This window comes from Cynoglossus semilaevis, chromosome 1 (genome assembly GCF_000523025.1).
Source record: "Cynoglossus semilaevis isolate Cse_v1.0 chromosome 1, Cse_v1.0, whole genome shotgun sequence".
NCBI lineage: Eukaryota > Metazoa > Chordata > Actinopteri > Pleuronectiformes > Cynoglossidae > Cynoglossus > Cynoglossus semilaevis.
Genome location: NC_024307.1, coordinates 28,023,979 through 28,046,963, shown reverse-complemented (window position 1 = coordinate 28,046,963; position 22,985 = coordinate 28,023,979). Strand labels below are relative to the sequence as shown.

Here is a 22,985-nt window from a genome sequence, read left to right as displayed (position 1 = left end):
GTTTGAGGTTTTACCAATCGAACGTACGTACCAATTTTACTTTTATTGTGAAAGCCTCGCAGTTGACACCGGTAGAGCCTGGCGGAGACTCATTAGCAGAGGAAGAAGACACCGGAAGTTCTACTGTGGTATTTCTTCTGCGTTTACTGTTGGGAAAAGAGTGAGCAAAAATATTTGAGACGTTCATCTTAACAAACCTGAGGTAACAACACCGTAAACAAAAATGTCACGAAGAAAAAGTCGACGTTGTTTTTATGTCATACTATGAGCAGCTGTGCTCATAGTCGTTCGGTAGTCCCACCGTTAACTTGGACCGTTTGTTAGCTTAGAACCTTTACACACGTTAGCTTTGCTTCTAGCAGTAGCGCTGCTTTGATTTTGTTTTTTAAAACATCTGTCCTACATTTACAGTTCTGAAAGAACCCCCTGACCCTTTTTTTATCGTTGCCAGAGCACAATTGGGTATGCGTGTATTTAAATGTTTATGTGTGATGCTAATAAAAAATAGCTGCAGTTGCTGTAAAGAGGGACTTTCTTATCCTGACAGTCAGTTGTCAGTTTCACCTGTTTTCACTTGGATTAAATCATAAGAATTATAACGCATGTAGTGATCAAAAGATTGTCATTTATGAATATATTCTGAATATATTGAGTTGAATATGGAAAGACATTGACATTTTTCTAGATTTTTGTTTTGCTGTGAACCTTTTCTCTCTCTGTATGTAGTTTTTTTTTGTGTGTGTTTATTTCCGTTTTCCAGCTAGTGATAACCCAAGCATGTAAAATAATTGACTGAATGGTTGTCCAAGAAGAGTCTCCAGTGACCACATTACCCAGAAGGACTGCCGTCCCCGAAGCTCAAATCCATTCCTTCTGAATAATCTTTTGTTTTGTTTGTTTTGTTTTTGGACATTTCCGCTTCACTTTGATGTGCAATTGTTGATTCTTGTTTCTGAAGGTGCTGCATATTCCTTATGATGCTCATGTGTGGAGGGCTCAAAGGGACCCTGCTTTTGATTAAAGAGTCAATCTAAGGACTGCATCCAGTCAGGACAACTTACTAACAGCTATGTTGTAACCTTGGTCGCCATCCTTCAACTGACCTGCTCCTTCTGGAAAACCAATCACCTTACTGCTAACTCTTCTTAACTTTCCAGGGACAATGTCCCATCATCTGCATAACTCTTTTGCTTCTGGAAACCAGAGTTCCACCCAGGATCGATATGGACTGGGAGAAATGGACCCACACAGTAAAACTTGCCATGTTGGACCAGGACTTAGTTCACCTGGGCCTCCGACTGTGGCATCTGCTAGAGTGATTCCAGCATTGGGTCAGTCGGTAGGCTATCGACCTGAACCAAATAGGACCTCAATAAATGATGATTTAGAACGGTCTGTGGACATTCACATTAGCAGAGCCCGAGAGGAAGTCAAATTTTGTGGTGATCCAGGCCGTCAGTCCACAGGTCAGAGGACTCACTTTTCAGGCACTCACAGGGATGAATATCAGTCCTCAAGATTGCATACATCATCCTATCCACAATCCTCATCTGCTGTCTCTCACAGTCACAAATACTGTAATGTTGAAAGCAAACAAAGCTCCATCGCCTTGCTGCCGAAATACAAAGGATCAGCCGATGACGATTCCTCCAGATTTTATCCTTCACCTTCTTCTTCGAGCTATACTCACAATAGTGATGGAACGTTCACTTCCTCCACAGAAGGACAACGTGATGTTGAGTCTCTTACGGGATTAAGAGAATATGAGAATACAAAACCTAAGTACACTTCCCAGTCTGCCATTAACATCCTTATGCGTTTTGGACTTGAGAAAGAGGACTTGGAGTATCTTATTTCATACCCAGAAGATCAGTTGACACCATCCAACCTACCATTCATCCTGCGCCAAATCCGCATGCAAAAGACAAGGATGTCTACATCTGCTGTTGAGTCAAAACCTTACCCAGAACCCCAACCAGTCAGAGGTTCAGAGATGAATTTTGCAGGACAGTTGCCTATTCCCAAGCCACCTCAAGTGATTGATTATGGACATACTGGCAAATATTTTGGAGGAACTGGTAGGACTGATAGCATTGGTGAAGATAGCTCAATGCTAGAGTCATATGAGCAGCGTATGACCAGTGGGAGTCAAGGACAAGTTCAAAAAGACAGTACAGAATGCAAAGTCAGTACCTTGGTTTCTCCATGGGACCACAGTAGCTCTGACACTAGGCTCAGCTCTCCATACCAATCGGTTGCTCCCTTGATTAATGATCCAAATGAACCAAGCAGTTCTGACACTCCTCCCAGTTCCTTGGACCGCTCTGTTGCTCCCACAAGTAACAAACCAACTAAACAATCATACAATCAACCGAGTCAAACTTCTCCGCTGACCTGTAACTCTTTCAACCTGCCACAGAAAGACCCTAACAGACAAGTTTTGATTACTGAACCCAGACCTACTTCTTTCAATGAACCAGGCACAGGGACAAAGCCCACATTGCCATTACTGAACAGAAAGGGTCTTATTCTTATTGATAAGACCTACTCCAAAGGGACCATGGATGACAGCAAAAGTCGGGGAGAAGAGGCAGCACTTACCAAGCATGTTAAAAAGGAACAGGAACAGAATAAAGATTTGAAGAAAAAAGAGGAGCAGAAACAAAAACCAGAGCAAAGAAAGGAATTTGAGAAGACTCAAAAGCAACAAGCACAGGCGCCAAAGCAGCCACAATCGCAGTTGGGGAATGCGTTGTGGTCAGCTTTTTTACCTTTGCAGCCTCCACCTGTCCTGCCGGGCTCTTCCGTTCAGTACCCGGTGCCATACTCCAAGCCTGATGCATCTCCTGTTGGTAATCTCCCTCCAAGCACAAGCTCCTGGAACCAGACTTCCCCGCCCAAGAATGCGGTAAAGTTGCCAGGCATTGAGATTCAACCGTCACTTGCCATGATGCATGACTATGCCGCAGCCACTCCGAAAGTCTTTCCGCATATTTGTTCTCTGTGTTTCAAAGAGTGCACGACACTGAAGGTGAGTGGAAGAACATGCTATTGGTTTATTTGTAGAATTATGTTACCGTTACAATCGATATTTGTCAAGAACACTATACATTTTTAAAACTTGTTTTTTTTTTTTTTTTTACCGAAACTCCCGATACTTCTGTTGGCAGCATCAAGCATATCAAACCAGAAATGATAATTTCTCAACTTCTTGAGGTCTCTTTGCTGTACAAGTAGTAGAGGTGAAATGTTGTAATATATCTTTTGGGAAGCATCTACTCTCTAAGTTGGCTCTTCATAGGCCAAAGTCTCCTGATAGGATTCGGCCTTTTCCAGGGCAGTGAACAAGAGAAGCTTTGTTTTCACCTTGTTTGAGCAGCAGCCTTCAAACTCCTGCCAACTGTTACTGGTCCATCATAGTCATTGACTGGTGATCACTCAGGTCTTTCCTTAGTTATAGGACACGGGTATTGTGTTGAGGACAACTGTGAACTCTAAAGGACTTTTTTTTGTGGTCAGTGTTGGCAGAGGTGTGATCTGCTGCGTTTCACCTTTACTGGTGGGATAATGTATATTCACTGGATGTGCCGTTATTTGATTTAGCCAAGGCTGAGTGTGGGAGGTGTGGTGGATGTAGGAGGGAGAGCATTGGAGTGGTGATTCAGGTGAGTGCAAGAGTTCTGTTAATCATGCTTCTCCTTGTTACGTAGGAGCTGGGGAGAGGAGTACGCACAGGCAGAGAGAGAGAGAGAGAGAGAGAGAGAGAGACCGCAGGACTGGAAGTAGAGTTTGGTAGGGAGCCTGGTGCACATTACATTGATAAATAAAGACAATTAATCGGTACACATGTCTTGTGTCAAGTCTTGTGACACAAGTCTTGTGTCAAGTGTGAACCCACATGTTACAATGACCCACCATGGCGGGTCAGCAGATCGCTGCACGAGCATGGATGATGGGAGAAGTCGTCGCCATGCACAGAGAGCAGGTTGAGCTGAGTGTGCAGATGTGGGCTCTGGCTCAGCAGTTAGCTCGTGCGGAGCCGGCAGCGCCTTCCCCAACTCCGGGCTTGTGTTGGCTGGGTTGTCACTTCAAATGATGACACCATACAACGATCCTCAGGCCTTCCTGTACATGGGTACCAATCAATTGTCTTTATTTATCAATGTAATGTGCACCAGGCTCCCTGCTGCGCTCTTACGTCCAGTCCTGTGTTCTCTGTTTCTGCCTGTATGCACTCCTCTGTCCCTCTTTCCTTCTTGGGAAGCTCCTATGGAAGGAGGGGCATAATTAACAGTATTATACTCACCTGCGCCTGATGCTGCACTTGCATCACCACTCTGATGCTCTCCCTCCTGCAGTCCAGCGCTAACCTCTGCCACGCCCTCACATGAGACGCTTTATTGGATCGGCACATACATGTGGAGACATTGACTCTAAAAGTATCTAATGGCCTTTAGAAGTGATGTTGGCCTAAATGGTTGTATCTGCTCTTTCTTTCCTTCCAAAAATGCCACTACCAGAACCTACTTCTCCAACAACTCTTAGGGAATGTGGAAGGGAATATGGGGGTCTACGTCCTAAGTGGGACCAACTAGGACTTGGTGACGTGTCTACAAGCAGTCAGCTGTTATCATACAAACCTTGTATTTTTGCACGTTCAAGAAAAATACTTTATTCTTCAGGTTGAGAGATGTTTTCGATTGTAGAGCTGTCTCTTTTTTACCTCCTTGTTTATCATTTCAGTCCAACGCTTTTTATATGTCCTGTAATAACATGAAGTCTGTGAATTATAAGAACTTCACTTCTGTGCAAGACTGAAAAAAACAACCTGAAGAATGTGCCGTGGATCCTGTATGAGTCTTGACATCTGATAAAAGTTATTGTGAAGCAAAAATAATTAAAATCACCTGCTTTAACAGAAGATCTAAAGGATCATGTTTCTGTTGTAGTTTTGTTTATATACAACTCTGAGGTTTGTTATAATGCTTAGTTCCTGTCCAATTTGTTGTTGGTTTGTCGCTGTTGTCTTACATTCTTGCGTCTCCAATTTGAACGAGAGGCACTGCACCCTATGGGGAAAGAACTAAGCATTTTCATCAAGCCTTATGGAAGAATAATAATTTTGTCAATTGATGTTAAAGCTGATTGTTGTCTGAGGTGATTTCTGTCCTAATGTTGTGTTTTGATCATTTTGACCTCCAGAGTTGGATCTCCCATCAGAACAGCAGCCTTCACCTGCAGTGCTGCAGACAACTCCGGACAAGGTCAGTCCTTTTGTTTTTCTTTCAAGTTTTTGAAACAATTAGAAATATCTGTGAATAATTATATTCATTTTTCATAGTTTTGTTAAAAGAGAAAGACCTGTACAACAGGATACGTTGTACAAGAGGTTGGTCTTTGAAGGACCCTCTGATGTAGCTGAGGTTAAGGTACTCTTTGTTAAATAGCAGCCATTTGCTAAAATCATTTAAGCTTTTTCCTCAATGTACACAGAGCACTCCATATTGACAGAAAAACACAGAATTGTTGATATTTTTGCAGATGTATTAAAAAAGAAAAACTGAAATATCACATGGTCATAAGTATTCAGACCCTTTGCTCAGTATTTAGTAGAAACACCCTTTGGAGCTAATACAGCCATGAGTCTTTTTGGGAGTGATGCAACAAGTTTTTCACACCTGGATTTGGGGATCCTCTGCCATTCTTCCTTGCAGATCCTCTCCAGTTCTGTCAGGTTGAATGGTGAATATTGATGGACAGCCAGTTTCAGGTCTCTCCAGAGATGCTCAATTGGGTTTAGGTCAGGGCTCTGGCTGGACCAGTCAAGAATGGTCACAGAGTTGTTCTGAAGCCACTCCTTGGTTATTTTAGCTGTGTGCTTAGGGTCATTGTCTTGTTGGAAAGTGGACCTTCGGCCCAGTCTGAGGTCCTGAGCACTTTGGAAGACGTTTTCTTCCAGGGTATCTCTGTACTTGGCCGCATTCATCTTTCCTTCAATTGCAACCAGTCGTCCTGTCCCTGCAGCTGAAAAACACCCCCAGAGCATGATGCTGCCACCACCATGTTTCACTGTTGGGATTGTATTGGCCAGGTGATGAGCAGTGCCTGGGTTTCTCCACACATTCTGCTTAGAATTAAGACTGAAAGGTTCTATCTTGGTCTCATCAGACCAGAGAATCCTATTTCTCATAGTCTGGGAGTCCTTCATGTGTTTCTTAGTAAACGTCATGCAGGCTTTCATGTGTCGTGCACTGAGGACAGGCTTCCGTCGGGCCACTCTGTAATAAAGCCCCGACTGGTGGAGGGCTGCAGTGATGGCTGTCTTTCTACAACTTTCTCCCATCTCCCCACTGCATCTCTGGAGCTCAGCCACCGTGATCTTTGGGTTCTTCTTTACCTCTCTCACCAAGGCTCACAGGCTCTTCTCCCCTGATTGCTCAGTTTGGCTGGACGGCCAGGTCTAGGAAGAGTTCTGGTCGTCCCAAACTTCTTCCATTTAAGGATTATGGAGGCCACTGTGCTCTTAGGAACCTTAAGTGCTGTAGAAATTCTTTTGTAACCATGGCCAGATCTGTGTCTTGCCACAATTCTGAGCTCTTCAGGCACTTCCGTTGACCTCATGATTCTCATTTGCTCTGACATGCACTGTGGGCTGTAAGGTCTTATATAGACATATAGATATAGATATATGGCTATATATATATAGATATAGATATATGGCTTTCCTAATCAAGTCCAATCAGTATATTTAAACACAATTAGACTCTAATGGAGTAGAACCATCTCATGGATGATCTGAAGAAATGGACAGTACCTGAATTAAATATCACAGCAAAGGGTCTAAATACGTATGACCATGTGATATTTCAGTTTTTCTTTTTTAATACATCTGCAAACATGTCAACAATTCTGTTTTTCTGTCAATATGTGGTGCTGTGTGTACATTAATGAGGAAAAAAAATGAACTTAAATGATTTAAGCAAATGGCTGCAAATAAAACAAAGAGTGAAAACTTTAAGGGTGTCTGAATACTTTATGTACCCACTGTATACACATTGTGATACTATCTGTCTTTCATCATCTGTTCCTATGTTTTATTTGTATGCTGTTTGATTTCTTTTTTCACAGATACCCACAGTGGAATGGAGAAGTTCTTGTTAAATCCAGGTGCTTTTAACTTTACTTATTTATAAAGTACTTTTCATGCAATGGATGTAGCACAAAGTGCTGTACAGATAATGTGCTGCAGTGCTGTATGCTTCTGATCTTTAAACAAGTAGTAGCTGAGCTGTTTTAGATACACTTAATCATATGTGTTCCTTTTGAACTACAATTTCATTGTTTCATTGTTTGTTTGTTTTTTCCTGTTCTCTAGCTCTTTGAGTAAAGATACGGAGTCCTCTTCTTCACCATCTGCTAAGACTTCCCAAAAGCTCCATGGAAGATTTTCTTTATCATGTAAGACTTCCCAAAAGCAACATGGAAGCCTTTCTTCATCATCTGCTAAGACTTCCCAAAAGCACCATGGAAGCCGCTCCCATTCCCGTTCTGCCAGCCCAAATAGACACCAAGGTTCAAAGAATAGAAAACCGAAACGTAGCCGATCCAGATCTCGCAACCCCAGATACTCTCGGTCTGTAACAGAAACATTCTAAGTTGGTAATGATGTGTCTTTGTTATGTTATCATTTGCAGAACTAATTTTGCAAAACAATTTTCTACTGCACTTTAGTTCCTCGTCCCATTCCCCACAATACAGCCGATACCGGTCACGTTCAAGGAGCCAAGAAAGGGGGAGAAGGTGGAGGAGGAGGAGCAGTAGGACAAGAAGTAGTGAAGAGAGAGAGTCATCTCCCAAACGAAGATGTGAAAGACGTTCTTCGTCCAGGAGGAGAGAGGACAGGCGCTCCTCTCCAGAATGGAGAAGCCACAGGCAATTGCAACCAGGAAGTAGCAGCAATAGATGGTTGTCTCCACAAAGGAGCCGTGAACGACGCTCACCCCCGAGAAGGAGTGAAACCGGGCGCTCCCCGGTGAGCAGAGATGACAGGAAAGTTTCCCCAAGGCACAGTCGTGACAGACTATCTTTGAGAGAAATGTCTCCTGAAAGGCAGAAATCGAGGAGCGCAGAGAGGCTGGTGAAGAAACTCCTTAAAAGAACAGGTCTGGAATTGTGAAGTCAAAGCTACAAAATATCGGTCATTTCATGTTGGTCATTTTTTAAATAGTTTTTCATTTTGTGCTACTAGCTGGCCCGTCTCAATGTGAGGCTGATCTGGAAGCTGTGGTCAAGACTCTTCTTGCAGAAATCACCAAGACAAAGTCTTCATCTACAGCAGAGATGGGAAGTAAACACACAATAAGCTCGTCCTGTGTCAGCAGCAGGAGCACAGACTTTGCATCTTCCTCCACATCAGTTCCTTCCTCTTTCACTTCTGCCACCTCCTCAGCAGCAAAGAAAACAGCAACTACAACAAAGAGCAGTTTGCTGAAAGGCAGGGTGAGTGTGTGGTTCGAACAAACTCAGGTGAAAACTGTTCTGAGAGGTTTGTAGCTAATTCAAAAAAATGGATCGCTTAACTGATACTGATCACTTAACAGTCCACGTTAGGGAATGAGCACCACTAGAGTTTGACTTCATCACTCAGCAGCTCATGACCTTAGTCCAAAAAGAATAATCTCACCCAAAGCTCTTGTTTAGCTGTGATGGTCTGCTCACATAACTGACCCCACTGTGGCACAACTCCTCCAACCTACAGTATATCTCCTCATTACTTCTTGCTCATGTCCTGCAGTCATCTAAATGTGTCAGCTGAGCTCCTAGTTGATGACTCAACACTTCACTGTGGAGACATCTGATTCAACTACTAATGTCTACATGGGGGTGGTCACTGGAGCTGAACATAAAATGTCTTTGTTTTCATGATATGAGTCTCAGCAAAACTTGTGTTAATTAAATAAAATTAAAATGACATGCGTTTTATAAGGAATCCGTCCTTCTGAAGAATATCACGTGCTCACTACAGTTGCACAGTCCAAGTAAGCTGAGCTGGGACACTACAGTCTACATCGTCTACATCCCTTACTGTTATTGCTCATTTTGTCAACAGTTCTTTTAGTTACTTCCTTGTCCCATCCCATGGTAGGACCCATATTAAAAGTCCTCCTTCTGGGATGTACCTCCTGGAACCCGTAGTGGAAGTGCTCAAACTTCTTTTTGTGATCCTGGAAACCCAAGTTTGTGGCTGATTTTTATTCCCATGTCTTCAGGTGGACAAGTCGTCGCCTGTCTCTGCTCCAACCATGGTAAGATTGGAGGGAATCACCAGTAGCCTGTCCCGCACTGACGTGATTGCTGCTCTGGAATGTTTTGGACGAATTAAGTCAATCATTCTGAGCCGCAAAAAAGAACAGGTGAGTTGGGTTTGTGCCCTGCCTCCTGCTCGATGATGTCATTGGGAACAACAAGGCTGCTGACACCCAATCATGCTTCACTGCAGATCCTTGGTTTCTTTGCTATAATAGTAATAGACCCAGCAACACTGAAGAACTGACTGTTCCCCAGTCTCCTGCATAGAACATCAAAATTCATTGTATCTGGAAAAAACAGAAGTAGCAATGGATGTTTAACTGATTATGGACTAATTATGGGATTTTATTGGTTGACAGCATATCCCTTCATAGTTTCTATGAAATAATGAAATTCATATGGTCTTGTTTATGTTAAGGAATTTTGTGTTTCTGTTTCAAAATGTGTGATTTTGAAAAATGTCAAATAAGACATGTACATCCACAAACAAATACATTTTAACGGCATCTTAAATCTGCACAGAACCGATAGAACTTTTCAACAACAGACATGGTTTAATGCTGTGGCTGTGGTAGTTTCATATTTAAGACATATTTTAGACATGTTGCTCAGGTAAGGTTTTTAGCTCATATGCCAATAATGCTTAGCAGCACAGCAGTACAATGTCAGGCAGTGACTGTCTGCTCAGTGTAGAAACCTCGCTCAATTTATCAGCTTGAATTACATTATCAGATTCAATTAAAGTAACACGTGATTGGCTAATAACAAGCACCCAGAAACAAACATTTTTCTGACCCAAGTCAATGTCTTTGCTTCAGGCCCTTGTTTGCTTTGAGAAAGAAGAGGACGCAAAGAAAGTCAAGAGCATCAAGAGCATAGAGGTTAAAGGAACCTATGTGACCGTCATGAGAAAGAAGGTAAGTAATTAACTCAGTTGTTTAACTGGGTATTTTTTGTCAGTGTCTAAAAATTAGTGTCTAAAATTTAGACTTTCATTTGCAGGATACTGTCGTGAAAAAGACTCCAGTAAAGTAAGAAATTATTAGTTTATTTTTGTTCAGCTGCCCTTTTATGTCACTGTGTGTTTCAAAACACTCAATGTTTTTTTTTTTTTTTTTCAGGAAAACAGCTACACCAAATGAATTCACACCCCGCAAAACAAAAAATACTGTCAGAAAAACAGAAACATCTGTGTCAAAGGGCCTGAAAAAATCTTTACACTCTCAGGTCATGAAGAGCACCCAAGGCACAGATGTGAAAAAGTCATCTCTTTCCACTCCAGTCAAAACAGCCACTAAAGTGTCAGTTAAAGGTAAAGGCTCACCAGGTGTCAGCAGAGCCAAAGTCTTAGTTTCCAAAGCAAAACACGTCTCGAAACATTCTAAAAAGGTTGCTAGAAAGAGTAAATCTGTCAGTCAGTACAATCAAGAAGATGTTGCTGCTTCAATACAAGTCACAGTTGCAGAACCAAATAATATCCAAGATGACAAGAGAGCAAAAGTCAACATGGAAAGAAACTGGGCTGTACAAGAACCAGATGCACCTAAGGAGAGTCCCATCTTGGTGGAGAATTTGGCAGAACCTACAAATGTGTCCACGACCACAGTAGAATGTCCTGAGGCAGTTCATTTAGAAGACTTGCCTACTGAAGAAATGTTTGTCTTAGAGCAGCCAGAATTACAAGAGACACAAGAAGCAGAACCAACCCAAGTGGGACCTGAAGTCAAAGAGGCACAAGATACAGAACCGGCAGAGACCGAGGAAACCATCCCTGTAATGTCAGAAGAGCTGATGGAAACTGGAAGTAGTACTCAAGAGGAAGGAGAGATATTGAGCAATACAGAATCAGAAGAACCACCAACAGAAACTGGAACAGACATCCTCAAACCTGAGGCTGACAGCTGTACACCTCAGGAGACTAAAGCTCCTCCTGAACCACAGGCAGACCCAAGTCCAGAACCAAAACAAGAACTGGAGACTAAGGAAGAACCCTGTCAATTTTCAGTCTTAGCTGATGTTCTAGAGAAGAAAGGTGGGTCAGGGTCCCACATGATCAGCCTTGAAGGACTGTCCAAGAGTCGTTGGCTCATTTAAACTTTAACTTTTTGTCCAAAGATTCTTCGTCTCCCATGAAGAACCAGAAGGGTCCAAAGATGGCCCCAGTTGTCTTTAAAGCCGGTGAATCTCTCAAGGGAGCAGCCAGCACTGCAGTGAGCAGACAGAAAGCACAGACAGCTGCTGTACCTTCACGGCTGACGGTTTTGGACATGGATCAAATATCGTTCGGGAAAAAGAAATTCGGTGAAGAAACCTTTTGATTATTATTCTGTTTTCTCTACCTTTTGATATTTACCTTAATGTTGTCTTTTCTTGACAGCGACCTACGCTAAGAAAAAGGTGCTTTCACAAAAGGTAGGTTTGCTATTTCCTGACATAAATGTTTGGTTGCAAAGATTTTAATTGTGCAAAACTTTGAAGATATTAGCAACAGTATCTTATTGTCCACAGAACAGCAGTGACCACAAATGGAAGTAGGGTCAGAAAAAAATAGGGAGTAGAGAACATTAGAGCAAGGATTGTGGGGAGAGAGAGGGAAAACGGAGACAGTGATGAAAGGTGGAGGTGTTTATGTAATGATAGGAAATCAGATTCTAGAGTTTGATATCTTCATTTGTCTCTAGAGGAGAGACACCAAAACCCTGCTAAAGCCAGTCTGTTAGTCAGGCCTCCTAGATTTAAGTTCACCTGGTAGAACCTACTCAAATGACTCAACATCAGCCCTTGATCAATATGACAAACAGAACCAGAGTAAGCTGTTGTCTACGATGAAGGATGCACAGGAACCTTCTCTCTTTCTTTTTCATTCAGTTTTTAAAACGTAATGACACCATGATGTTGATCAAAAATCTGCCCGAGGAAGACGACTACACAGAGGAAGAACTGTCCGAGCTTCTCAGATCTGCAGGATTCGACTACAGAGACGACAACTTATACGTGATCCCCCGGAGTTGTCTGGTGAGTCTGAGCTGTCATCTTGGAAAGGATAAAAGTGAATTCAGACAAAAATAATAATCAATTTTGTGTTACCAGTGTATAAAAGTTTTGTAAATAAATAAAAATGTCTAAACTAGCTAAGGATGACCAAAACATATAGTTTGATAACAAATGGTTGACCCTAAATAATATATAAAAATTAACCAAGAAAATTAAGAATTAACAACAAGAAAAACATTAAAATATGAAAGTGAGACGACATAAGTCTACATTTTTCTGTTGACACTTTTTCTTGTTTTTAAAGGCTTTTTGTTTCCTTTCGTCCCTGGAGACAGTTCAGAAACTGATCGCAGGCAGACCAATCTACTTCAAAAACCTCAGACTCCACCTCTTCGTGCCCTGCATTGGTTACACTATGACACCAGTGAGCCCTCCTCCTGCTCTTGCTGTTTCGTTATTCATTTTTATGTCCAGTTTATTAAGACCCGTCTTCTTTGATGTTTCTGTTTCAGTATCGTTTGTATAAATTCCTGCTCAAGAGAATGACTGTAAGTCACACACACACAAACACACACTCGTTTGTTCATCCTCTCTTAAGTTGAAGACCCATCCCAGCATTTGGTGTAGAACAGTTCATGAATTATCTTCCTGTTGTGGAATCAGGGCAAAGCCTCACACCCAGCTGGAACCATCTATGTGAAGAACATTTCCAGCGTTCAGACTGAAGCGCTAATTGAGATTTTGAGAAAGATGGAAAAAGCGGCTATGCTCATGCCTTTCCTCAACAAGGTACACACGAACACACACACAAAATGTTCAATTTTTAATAATTCATATTATATTTTAATAACTACACTGCTCTCAGTCATGTCATGTTAATAAACTTCTGTTTAGGCCACAGCATCCCTTATTACATATAACACTAATATTAAATCCAATAAGCATTCAAGTTTGTACAGCCTACATTTGGAAAACATGAATTAACATGATTATTTGGTCAAAATTCTCCCTTGCCTGATAATTGTGTAACCTCTGTTTCATCTGCCCTTGTGCTTGTGTTTCAGATGTTTGTGGAGTTTCTAACACCCCATGATGCTGATCTGCTGGGAGTCTGTTTCAGCCTGATAAATCCAGCATATAGTTGTACTATGTACCGTATGTTAATCCCTCAAGTGGGACCCAGAGTTCTGCGTAAGTCTTGGTGTGAGAAGAATGAAATTGTAGCCCAGTACAATTGCTCAGTTGAACTGGCGTCAACGTCATTTGCTTATTCTGATACTCATTCTACTGTTGTATTTATAAGGTCAGTTCAACAGAGCACTAAACATAATCCAAGGTGTAACCAAAAACAGTCTCAACTGAATTTTGAGTAGTTGGTATAAAAACAACCACAATAACCAAACATCTGGAGTTGATGCAGTGCAACCCTTTTTTTTTATAGATGCGAAATATATTCCGAAACAGCTTATCAGCACTTTCACTAAAGGAGTGGATTTTAAGGAACCCACCATAAACCCACAGGGCAGTTCTCCACCATTCTGGCTCAGCATTAACACGCGGCCCTACATCTTTCCCACCATGTCCAGTTGGTTCCAAATCCCAAGTAAGAGCCATTCACTTGAAACCTTCCCAGGTTTTGAAACACTGGTGACGAAAATTCTTGTCTCATTTTGTAGGAATCATGACGTACAAATTTGATGGTGACGCCAGGGTGAGAACTACACACTTTTCTTCTCCCATTCTCTTCTTCCTGTTCCTCTTTATCTATAGTTTCTGTCTTAAAAACATGACATTCTACAGGTGGCCAGAGACCAATGCTTCAGGCCCACCATCATGTTGACAGGCTTACCTGAGGGACGCTACAGACAGGAAGACGTGGCCCGGCTGTTCTGGTCCTGCTTCCCCAAACGGAACCTTCAGACTTTGTACTACAGCGTGTTGGTTCTGATTCTACAGAGGAGGGTGAGGAGAACAACGAGCCTCAGGCTTTATCTTTAAAAATTCACAGTTAAAAAAAATATGCCTGCTAGGGTTAGCTTATTGTTGCGAAATATAGCTAAATGGCTAATAGTTTGGAAGTTTAAAGCACATAGTCAGACAACATGAAACACACACGTAGCTATAGGTTATAATGAAACAAAAAAAGCTAAAAGGTGACGTACTTAGAGCAAATCTAGTTATTGTCTTGTCTGTGTAGGTTTTCAGTCATCCAAGTCATCTTATCCAAAAACAGTTACATGTTTGGCAACTGGACGGAGTAGGTTTCTTGAAGATGTTTCACCTCTCATCCAAGAAATGAAGAAGCCTCTTGGATGAGAGATGAAACTTCTTCAAAAGAAAGAGCCTACTTTGTCCAGTTGCCCTTGATGTAACTATTTTTGGATAGTTATTGTCTTTCAGTGTACAGCATCGTTAGCTACTTGATAGTGAAAGGAGAGCAAGGGCTGTTAACAGTATAGAAGAGGACAGAAACCTCACAAATAAGCAGAATGAAGTGCAACATATAAAATCAATTAGCTAGATATACTGTAGATATAGACACATATGCCAAATTAGTGAATAGAATGCTGATTTTTGATTCTCTAATCTTCCAGGCCTTCATCCATTTTCCTGACTGGATGTCCTGCCTCATTTTCTTTGAGCAACACAACAATAAAAGACTGACTTTGTGTGGATCCGCACTCACACCGCACTTTGTCATGGAGCCCATGGTTACAGAATATACTGAGGTGAAACTCAGTGTGATCTTTGTCACTTTTTTTGTTTGGTTTGAAGAAAACAAGATAATCATGGAAAAGGTTTTAGGGTTAAAAATTTTGAGTTTGAAAAGCCATTATGAGTTTTGACCACATCTATGTTGTCTTCTGTTTTTAGGAGCGCATGTTCATCCAGCTGCTGAAACTCAGCAACTTGGTAAGAATCTCATGTCACTATCCTACAGTCAGAGGCTTTTTGTCTGTCTTTTAAGCTAATTGTTTTTGTTTCAGCGAACCCCTCATCCAGAGTCTCTGGAGGAACGCCTCCTGTGCGTGGAAATTGCTGAGGCAACAGTCAACATCGTCACGGTGGTCATGGAGGGGGTGGCCTCCATTGCTCAATTTGTGAGGTTCCTGCCGCTTGCCAACAGGGTATGATCAATAACTACATGTGTATATATTTTTACATTTCTACACCAAAGCCCATAGAGAAAATCATTGATTTTAGCACAGGCACACGTGGAACTGTTGGAGCACTGCTGCCTTCCATGGTCAGTTTGTTTCAATGAGGGGAACCAGAACAAAGATGTTTAATACTAAATTTAAATCACATTTTAACTGACTGTGGAGACGGCAGTGAATCAACGAATGCTGTGTCTTGGTGACATACAAAGAAGGATTTTCTCTACGGACCTTGGTATGACAGAAGAAGTCATTTAAGGCACATCATAGAAGTTTATTTAATTTTTTCTCTGTCTGGTTTCTTGGTCTTCAGATTTGTGTGGAGATGGCTCAGTCCAGTGGAGTCATTAAAGTGGTGGAGATGTACAAAACATATAAACCACAATCTGAATTCAAACTCAACACCTGGTACGTGTGACCATTATAGAGAATTTTTCAAGTCGCCTGAAGTCCTTTCCACTTTGACTTTAATCTTCTGCTCCACAGGAATAAAGTGATTCGCATTGAATGGTGAGTATTTGACTTTTTAAAACTCCACCTCAGAGCCAATGTCTCTGGTAATGACACAGAACCTCATTTATCTAATCTTGTTTTGTAAATGTCAGTATGAAGAGCCTAAAACAGCGTCTGCACGATGCTGGTGAAACCGCGATAGACCTGAACCCCAAAGCCCCCAGCAGCATTGGTAAGTCTAGAGTCCTTCACTTGACCCACGTCACCTGGCATCAGCTATGCTTCTGTCAAACCACCACGTCGTTCATGTGTCGCAGCAGGAGCCGGGTCTACCTCCAACCAAACCACTAGCTCCACCGTTGATGTTTCACCGAAAGGAGCTGAAAAACTAGAGGGCGCTGAGAGACCAGCTACAGGTCTGACGGTCCCGCCTGAAAAGGTGAGTTTAGACGTAGAAATTGCCGCCATCTGTTGACATCGTAGCTCACTGTCAAGATGACACTTAAAAACAACATCTTTTGCTTTGTTCAGTTACTCCACTGAAGTGTTTTGTACTCTGCATGTGCAGTTGATGCATATGAGGGAGTTGAGGGAAACAATGACTTTTTGTCATTTACAGTAGGATAACAGTGATCAGATCAGAGAACACAGTTTTAAGGTTGTATTTTGCTTTGAGAATGTAAGTATTCTGATCCAGTATCCTAATTTAATTATCTCACACAAATTCTGGAGTTGCGAAGTCTTCTGCTTGCAAAAGCATGGCAAAGATACTTTATTTGTAACTCAGGTTAGTTCTATTTGTTCTGAAAAGATTCTTGACTCTGTGACAGTGACTCAGTGAAACCTCCTCTGTTTTTGATCCAGGTTCAAGGCTTGGCAGCTTCAAATGTGGTCCACTTTGATGAACAAAGTTTTAACATAGATGACTTTATAACTGTGGATGAAGTCGGGGAGGATGCTGGAGAGCACAAACATCGTGTCCAGTCAGCCAGACAGATCACGAAAAGAAAAAATCAGCAGGAGTGTGAAGCCATTTATAAAAATGAAATATCAACAAGGTCAATGCAAACCTCTAAGAACCTGGACTCACCGTCATCACCTTCACCTTCCAAGTTTCCTGAAGACTACAGGAAGAGAAGCCCATCTCCGAGCTCCATCTCTGCTTCACCCAAAAAGTCAAGGCTCTCTAGCAAGTCATTAATTTCACCTTCTTCCTCTTTGCCCCAAGGAAAATCAAAAGCACAGATTACTTCTTTCTTCAGTTCTGATTCCAGGCCTTCCTCTGTGGCGAAGTCTGAGAGTGCAGTGATAAAGTCTGATCACACAGTGTTAGCTGAGGGCAATGCTGAAAAATCTGTTAAGTCCGAGAAAGAAATAGAAACCTTATCAGAGATGAGTCCACCTGCACAGGAATCAGAAATGAATCAGGACCAGAATCATTTAGGGACAGGTTTCAAGGATAGAACAGTCCACGACCTGGAGGAGAGGAAAGATTCTTTGAAAGAAATTACCGAAGAGGAGGAAGACAATTACCAGATCCTAGATTCTTTTGAAGAGCAGACAGAAAACGAGGTTAATAAAAGGAGTCAGTCAGGAAACTCACCTGACAACCTGTTTCCTGAACATGGGGACATTTTCCATGTTTTGGACAGTGTTGGTGATGATGGTACAGAATTCTGCACACAGACGACTGAAGAGGGGCCAAAATGTTTGACTAAAGACCTTTTAAAAGACACTGATACTTCAGGTGAGAAAGAGTCTGACAAAATTTGGATCCAAGCAAACGACCAATCTGATGAAAAACCTGCAAATAACAAAACTGAGGCAAACAAAGATCTATCCCAAGAGAAAGAAGATTTACATTTTAAACTAAATCAGAGTGGGGCAAAAGAAGAGGAAGAAGAAACGATTCAAGGCAAAGCTATGAATACAAAAATCTCCAATGATGCAGAAAACCCTGATGAGCAAATGGCAGAGGTTCAAGCATCTGAACAGCAACAGTCTGAAATTCTACCTCCAAAAGAAGACCAGTCTGTAATGGTTGAACCTAAAAGCCAAAATGACCAAGAGGTTATCAAGCAAACAGAAGAGGAAGTTGTATATCAGGTTGTTGATTCCATTAAAGATCAGCTTGATGTTTCTCCGACAGAGCCTGACAACAAAAGAAGTAGAGGTGAGAGGGAATTCACCCACAACAAAGAAGAGAGGCCATCAAATCACTGTGGGCAGAGGACCACAACAACAGCTGCTGAAAAAAAGGAGTCAGATAAACCCACAAGGACTGAAGAGCTCACTGAGGACATGGAGTTTGAAGTCTTAGATTCTGTCGAAGATGAACCTACTGTAGCAGCATCCACATATGAAAGGTCTGGAAGAAGGAGCCCTAGAGGAAAGAAAGAAGATCCCACAAAAGCACCAAAAAAACCTGAGGTGGATGATGAGGTGGTCGCTGTAAGAACTAGATCTACATCAAGAAGAAGAGATGGGTCCACAAGGAAAGATAGTTTGACTGTTGGGTCAAACAAAGAGGACACACCGTCAAGAAGAACACACAACCCTGCCAGGAAAATTCTGAGAACACAAGAAGAAGCTTCAGAGGAGAGCAGATCAATGAATAAGGTTGCCATCATTGTGAAGGAAGATCCTGAGGAAGAAGCAACCTATGAAATAGTGGACTCTGTAGATGATAAAGATGACCAACCATCAAAAGGAAAGAAAAGAAAGCCCAACAGAAAGGAAGAACAGCATTCTAAAGAGAGCTCAACAATGAAGAAGACCGAGCTCATTGTGAGGGAAGAAGATACCTATGAAATATTAGATTCTCTGGAGGTTATGAAGGAAGACCATCCAGTTACAAGAAGAAAACGTGGAAGACCAAAAAAGCAGGAGAAACCAGCTAAAAAAGAACCTGAACAACGTATAGAGTGTGAAAAGGAGGCAGATGGAAAAGAGGAGGTGTCCTGTCAGATAAATTCTTTGGAGGATCAGATGGTAGATGGTCATCCTAATATGGAACAGTCAAAGAGCTTGAGAAAGACCAGAGCATCTAAAAACAACAAGGCATCAACAGAAGAAAGAACACCTCGGACAAGGTCACGCAAAAGCAGGTCCAATGAGGAGCCGCTGTATCAAATAGTAGATTCTGTAGAAGACGAACAGATTCAGGAGGAGGTGACGAAAACAGAAGTGTCCAAAGAACCAGGTGAGTCAAAACAGGACACAACAAGTGTCAGCACTGCTGGGGAAAATAGGAACAAGAAGGCCGAGGACAATATTGATCACCAGCCTGAAGACATAGAGACTGAAAGATTAGGTGGAAGAACAACACTGGAAAATGACAGCAAAACAGAACGATCAGAGAATGAGGGCGAAGCTGTGACTGAAACTGTAGACTTCTTGGAAGACTATCAAGTGAAGGAGCAGCTATTGACCCAAGAAGTTTCCAAAGATACTAAAGGAGAAACTTCTTGTACCATCTTAGTTGCGGAAAAGACTGAAGTGGTGGTCAAAGTTTTGGATGGTGGTGGTGATGCTTTGTCAGCTGAAGGCCCAACAGCTTCTACAAACGCTCTTGTCAACTTGGATGAAGTGAGCGATGAGGAGGAGGATTTCCCAGATGATGTGGAGGAGGAGGAAGAATCGAGGAAGAGGCACACAAGGAGACTCTCCAAGAATTCAGAATGTACCTCAAGGAAAAAGCAGAGTGGCATCAAGGGTACAAGTGACTCACCGAGTCTCATAGAAGAAAAACTAATGTGTGACATCACTGCTGATAAGAAATCTGTCAAAGATTTAGAGGAGGTAAGCGATGCTTCGTCTGTTACAGAAGAGTCTTCGGAAACCCAAAGAGAAGCCTCAACACCGTTCATGGAGAAGAACCAAGAGTCATCCAAGAAGAATGACTCTGCCCCTGTGAGGGTCACTTTGGTGAACCTGGATCAGGTCAGCGATGAGGAGGAGGACTTTCCTGATGATACAGCTATGGAAGAAGAAGTGAGGAAGAAACAAGCTGCTGTGAAGGATCAAAGACTTTCAAAGCAGAAGGCGATGGAACAAGAAGTGCCCACAACTAGGGAGAGAAGCAACAGGGATCGAAGGAGTCGGAGCAGCAGTAGAGGCGGAGAGAGCAGTGAGGAAGGAAAGAGAAGGGTGAAGGAGAGGTCAAGAGAGGAGGTGGACATCAAGGAGCTAGTGACTTTGGATGAAGTAGGTGGAGATGAAACTGGAGAAGATGTGGCAGCCCAGAGTCAAGAGTCGGAGGCTGAGGAACTGCTGGGTTTGGTCACTCTGGATGAAATTCATGAAGAGGATGATGAAGACGATGTACAAGCTAGGGGGATACAAACCCCTGTAGTGGAGAAAGGTTCATCCAGCCTTGAGGAGAAACCGGTTGAATCTTCACATAAGGAGGTAAAGACCCTGATCCAAAAATAATTTATCTACATGTCTGTGAAGGTTCTCATCACAAGTTGCGGTGTCCTCAAAATGTTAGATTTAGGCAACTGGATTTGACTGACGAGAGGTTCTTTAGAACTTAGGTCTTGTTCTACTTGATCTACATTCCTGAAGAGGTGTGTAGATCAAGTGTGTAAAGAATTTAGGTCACATCAAATAGACTTTTTCAAGGAGGTCTTAAAAATGGTGTGATGTTTTCCATCATCCAGGTGATGGTTTTTAGATAAAGACTTCAAGGCTTGGTTTAGTAGGTTGAAGAGCAGGAAATGAGGTGTACAGTTCTGTGTTATTTTAATTAAAATATTTTTTCTCCTCCAGACTTTGGTGTCTCTTGAAGCAGATGATGACATAGATGACAAAACAAAGAAACCTCACGCAACTTTGAGTTTTCCAGTCAAATGCAAACATGAGCCAGGTTCTTTGCCTTTAAACCACTGACTCCAAGATCCCTTTGAAAATGTGGGGGAACTAGTTTGTGATCTGTTGTCTTTCTGTTTGTAGAAAAGGAGGAAAAGCCAACCCCCAGAACCCAAGGTCGGCAGAAGAGGAAATCCCGGACCACAGCTGGTAACGGCTGGTGATGCTGTATCTGTCACTGTGAATTTTATTTTCTTTACAATTAAGATAAACACTTTAAAATGTGTTGTTTTGTTTCAGTGAGAAAATCTCCTCGAGGGAAAACATCTGCTGAGAGAGACTGCAAAGAAGAACAGGAGCCAGGTCCCAATGGACCTGCACCTCCTCATCTTTTTGACACCTTGTCTCCTGTTAATAATCCAACAAAGATCCAAAAAGATGCAGACCCAAAGAGTCAGAAAATCCCTGACTTCCAAGGACTGAGCAAAGGTAGATAGATCTGATCTAAATCACAGCCAGGTTAGGTTGACGCTACCTTCAGAAAAGAAGATTAAAGAAAACCTTATAACTCTCTTGGTGCATAACTCATAAGCTTTGATGTCACATTAAAATAAGTCAGTGTTTAAATAAAATAACTGTAACTGGATACAAGACAGACAAAACATGAACAAACAACAACAAAAAATGGAAATTATATGATAGTGTATCCAAAAGTAGGGGAGGGGCTAATCAAAATTACATTTAAAGTTAGCCAAAACCTTTTGCTTACCAAAATAAATCAATAATACGCCATAAAAAACCTGTGCAATCAGTGTAACATAATAGCTATGAATTTTGCAAATAAGTTTAAATGCTTGCTTAAAACTGTGTGCTTATGTCATATATAAAAAGATCAATGTCATCCAAAATAACACACAATTAGCTATTGGCTAAGGCATTGTCATAGGCTAAAATAGATAGACAGAACTTTATTAATCCCTCATGAGGAGGAGGAAATTAGGGAGTTAGGGATTAAGAGTTAGCATATGTGATACCAAGACAACATCTTAAAAGGAGCTAGCCATGATAGCAAAGGAGACCTGACTTTATCTTGGAGTTCAGGTTTAATCTTAGCTCCTCTGCTCATAATCTTTCATAAGATGACATACAGTAAATAAATATTAAAACTTAACTGAGCTGATTTATTTAACCATTTTCTTCAGAATTGAGTAAAAGGAATGTGGACCTACTGGCACCTGAGGTCAAACGATCTAGATCAGAGTCTCCCTGTTCTTCTGTCAACACCAACCTCCCACCATATCATCCAGACAAATCTGTTGGTGAGAAACACACTTCTGTATATTTCTTTCTTAGGGTAACTGTTTTTTTCCTCCACCTTTAAAAATCATCTGTTGGTGTGTTGATGCAGGTCAGGAGTTTGTGGTTCCTACACTGGGATTCTTTTGTAAACTCTGCTCTACTTTCTACGTGAAGGAGAACACAAGCACCCAAGATCCTCACTGCAGCAGCAGAGGACACTACGACAGGCTGAGGGTACGTACAGCTGCTCGACTGTGTACTGTACATGTATGTGCACATTAGACTGAAAAAATGTGCACACATAAATTTCCCCTAAACTAAGGTCTAAATGTTTGCAGTGCTTTTCTCTAATTAGGAACTTTTCTCTAGGAAAATTTTCAAATGGCTACAAGTTTTGTTTATAATACACTAGACATGATATTTGTGACATTTTGGGACTGTTTCTTGGCTAACCTATAGCAAATTTCCTGCCTTTAGATTACTTTAGATTAACCTTTAGATTACTCAAAACATTTCTACATATATAATCTTTAATTCTAGAATGTTGCTGAGTGTCTGGGGTCTAATAGAAAAAAGGCTGTTGAAATTATATAGAGTATGTTTGTTAAAGATACTGTGTAAGCTAAGAACGGCTTAACATTCAAAATTAGGTTGTGACATTTTAACCTTAATCTGTAGGAACACTACCAGGAGCTGGAGGAGAAAAGCAAACCATCCAGACGTTCAGGAAGAAGGACACAAGGCTACATTTCTGACTGATGTTTCTGGTACTAGCTGTGGTGTTTGTTAATATGTTTCCTTTCCAAATAGGTTTATTTTATAAAAAGAAAATGATTCACATAATCATTGTCACAACCCCTTGTGAATAAAAATTAAAACATTTTTACTAACCATATTTTTTTCTTCTTTTCATTTGTTTAAAAAAATACAGTGGCTTTGTTGGACTTAGGCCTGCAGATA

General features: G+C 41.5%; 1 protein-coding gene across 3 annotated transcripts; it reads left to right on the top strand.

Moving 5' to 3' along the window:
* Positions 1-73: 73 nt before the first annotated feature.
* LOC103388940 (uncharacterized) lies at positions 74-22,918 on the top strand. Of its 3 annotated transcripts, XM_008324175.3 has the most exons (35): positions 74-202; positions 959-3,031; positions 5,203-5,264; positions 7,129-7,167; positions 7,376-7,633; positions 7,732-8,162; positions 8,249-8,499; positions 9,270-9,413; positions 10,128-10,226; positions 10,312-10,340; positions 10,431-11,341; positions 11,425-11,610; positions 11,687-11,721; positions 12,178-12,324; positions 12,608-12,727; positions 12,816-12,851; positions 12,967-13,092; positions 13,368-13,494; positions 13,745-13,906; positions 13,980-14,014; positions 14,104-14,265; positions 14,898-15,032; positions 15,178-15,216; positions 15,291-15,431; positions 15,775-15,869; positions 15,948-15,971; positions 16,067-16,146; positions 16,232-16,353; positions 16,779-20,324; positions 20,688-20,784; positions 20,871-20,936; positions 21,027-21,215; positions 21,929-22,045; positions 22,135-22,259; positions 22,704-22,918. In XM_008324175.3, the coding sequence occupies exons 2-35, from the start codon at positions 1,163-1,165 to the stop codon at positions 22,782-22,784; spliced, it is 10,086 nt and encodes a 3,361-aa protein (XP_008322397.1). In that variant the 5' UTR covers positions 74-202; positions 959-1,162; the 3' UTR covers positions 22,785-22,918. The 3 variants fall into 3 exon arrangements, with proteins under 3 accessions (XP_008322397.1, XP_024916928.1, XP_016889412.1); XM_025061160.1 differs by having other exon boundaries at positions 91-3,031; positions 16,235-16,353; XM_017033923.2 differs by having other exon boundaries at positions 91-3,031.
* Positions 22,919-22,985: the final 67 nt, after the last annotated feature.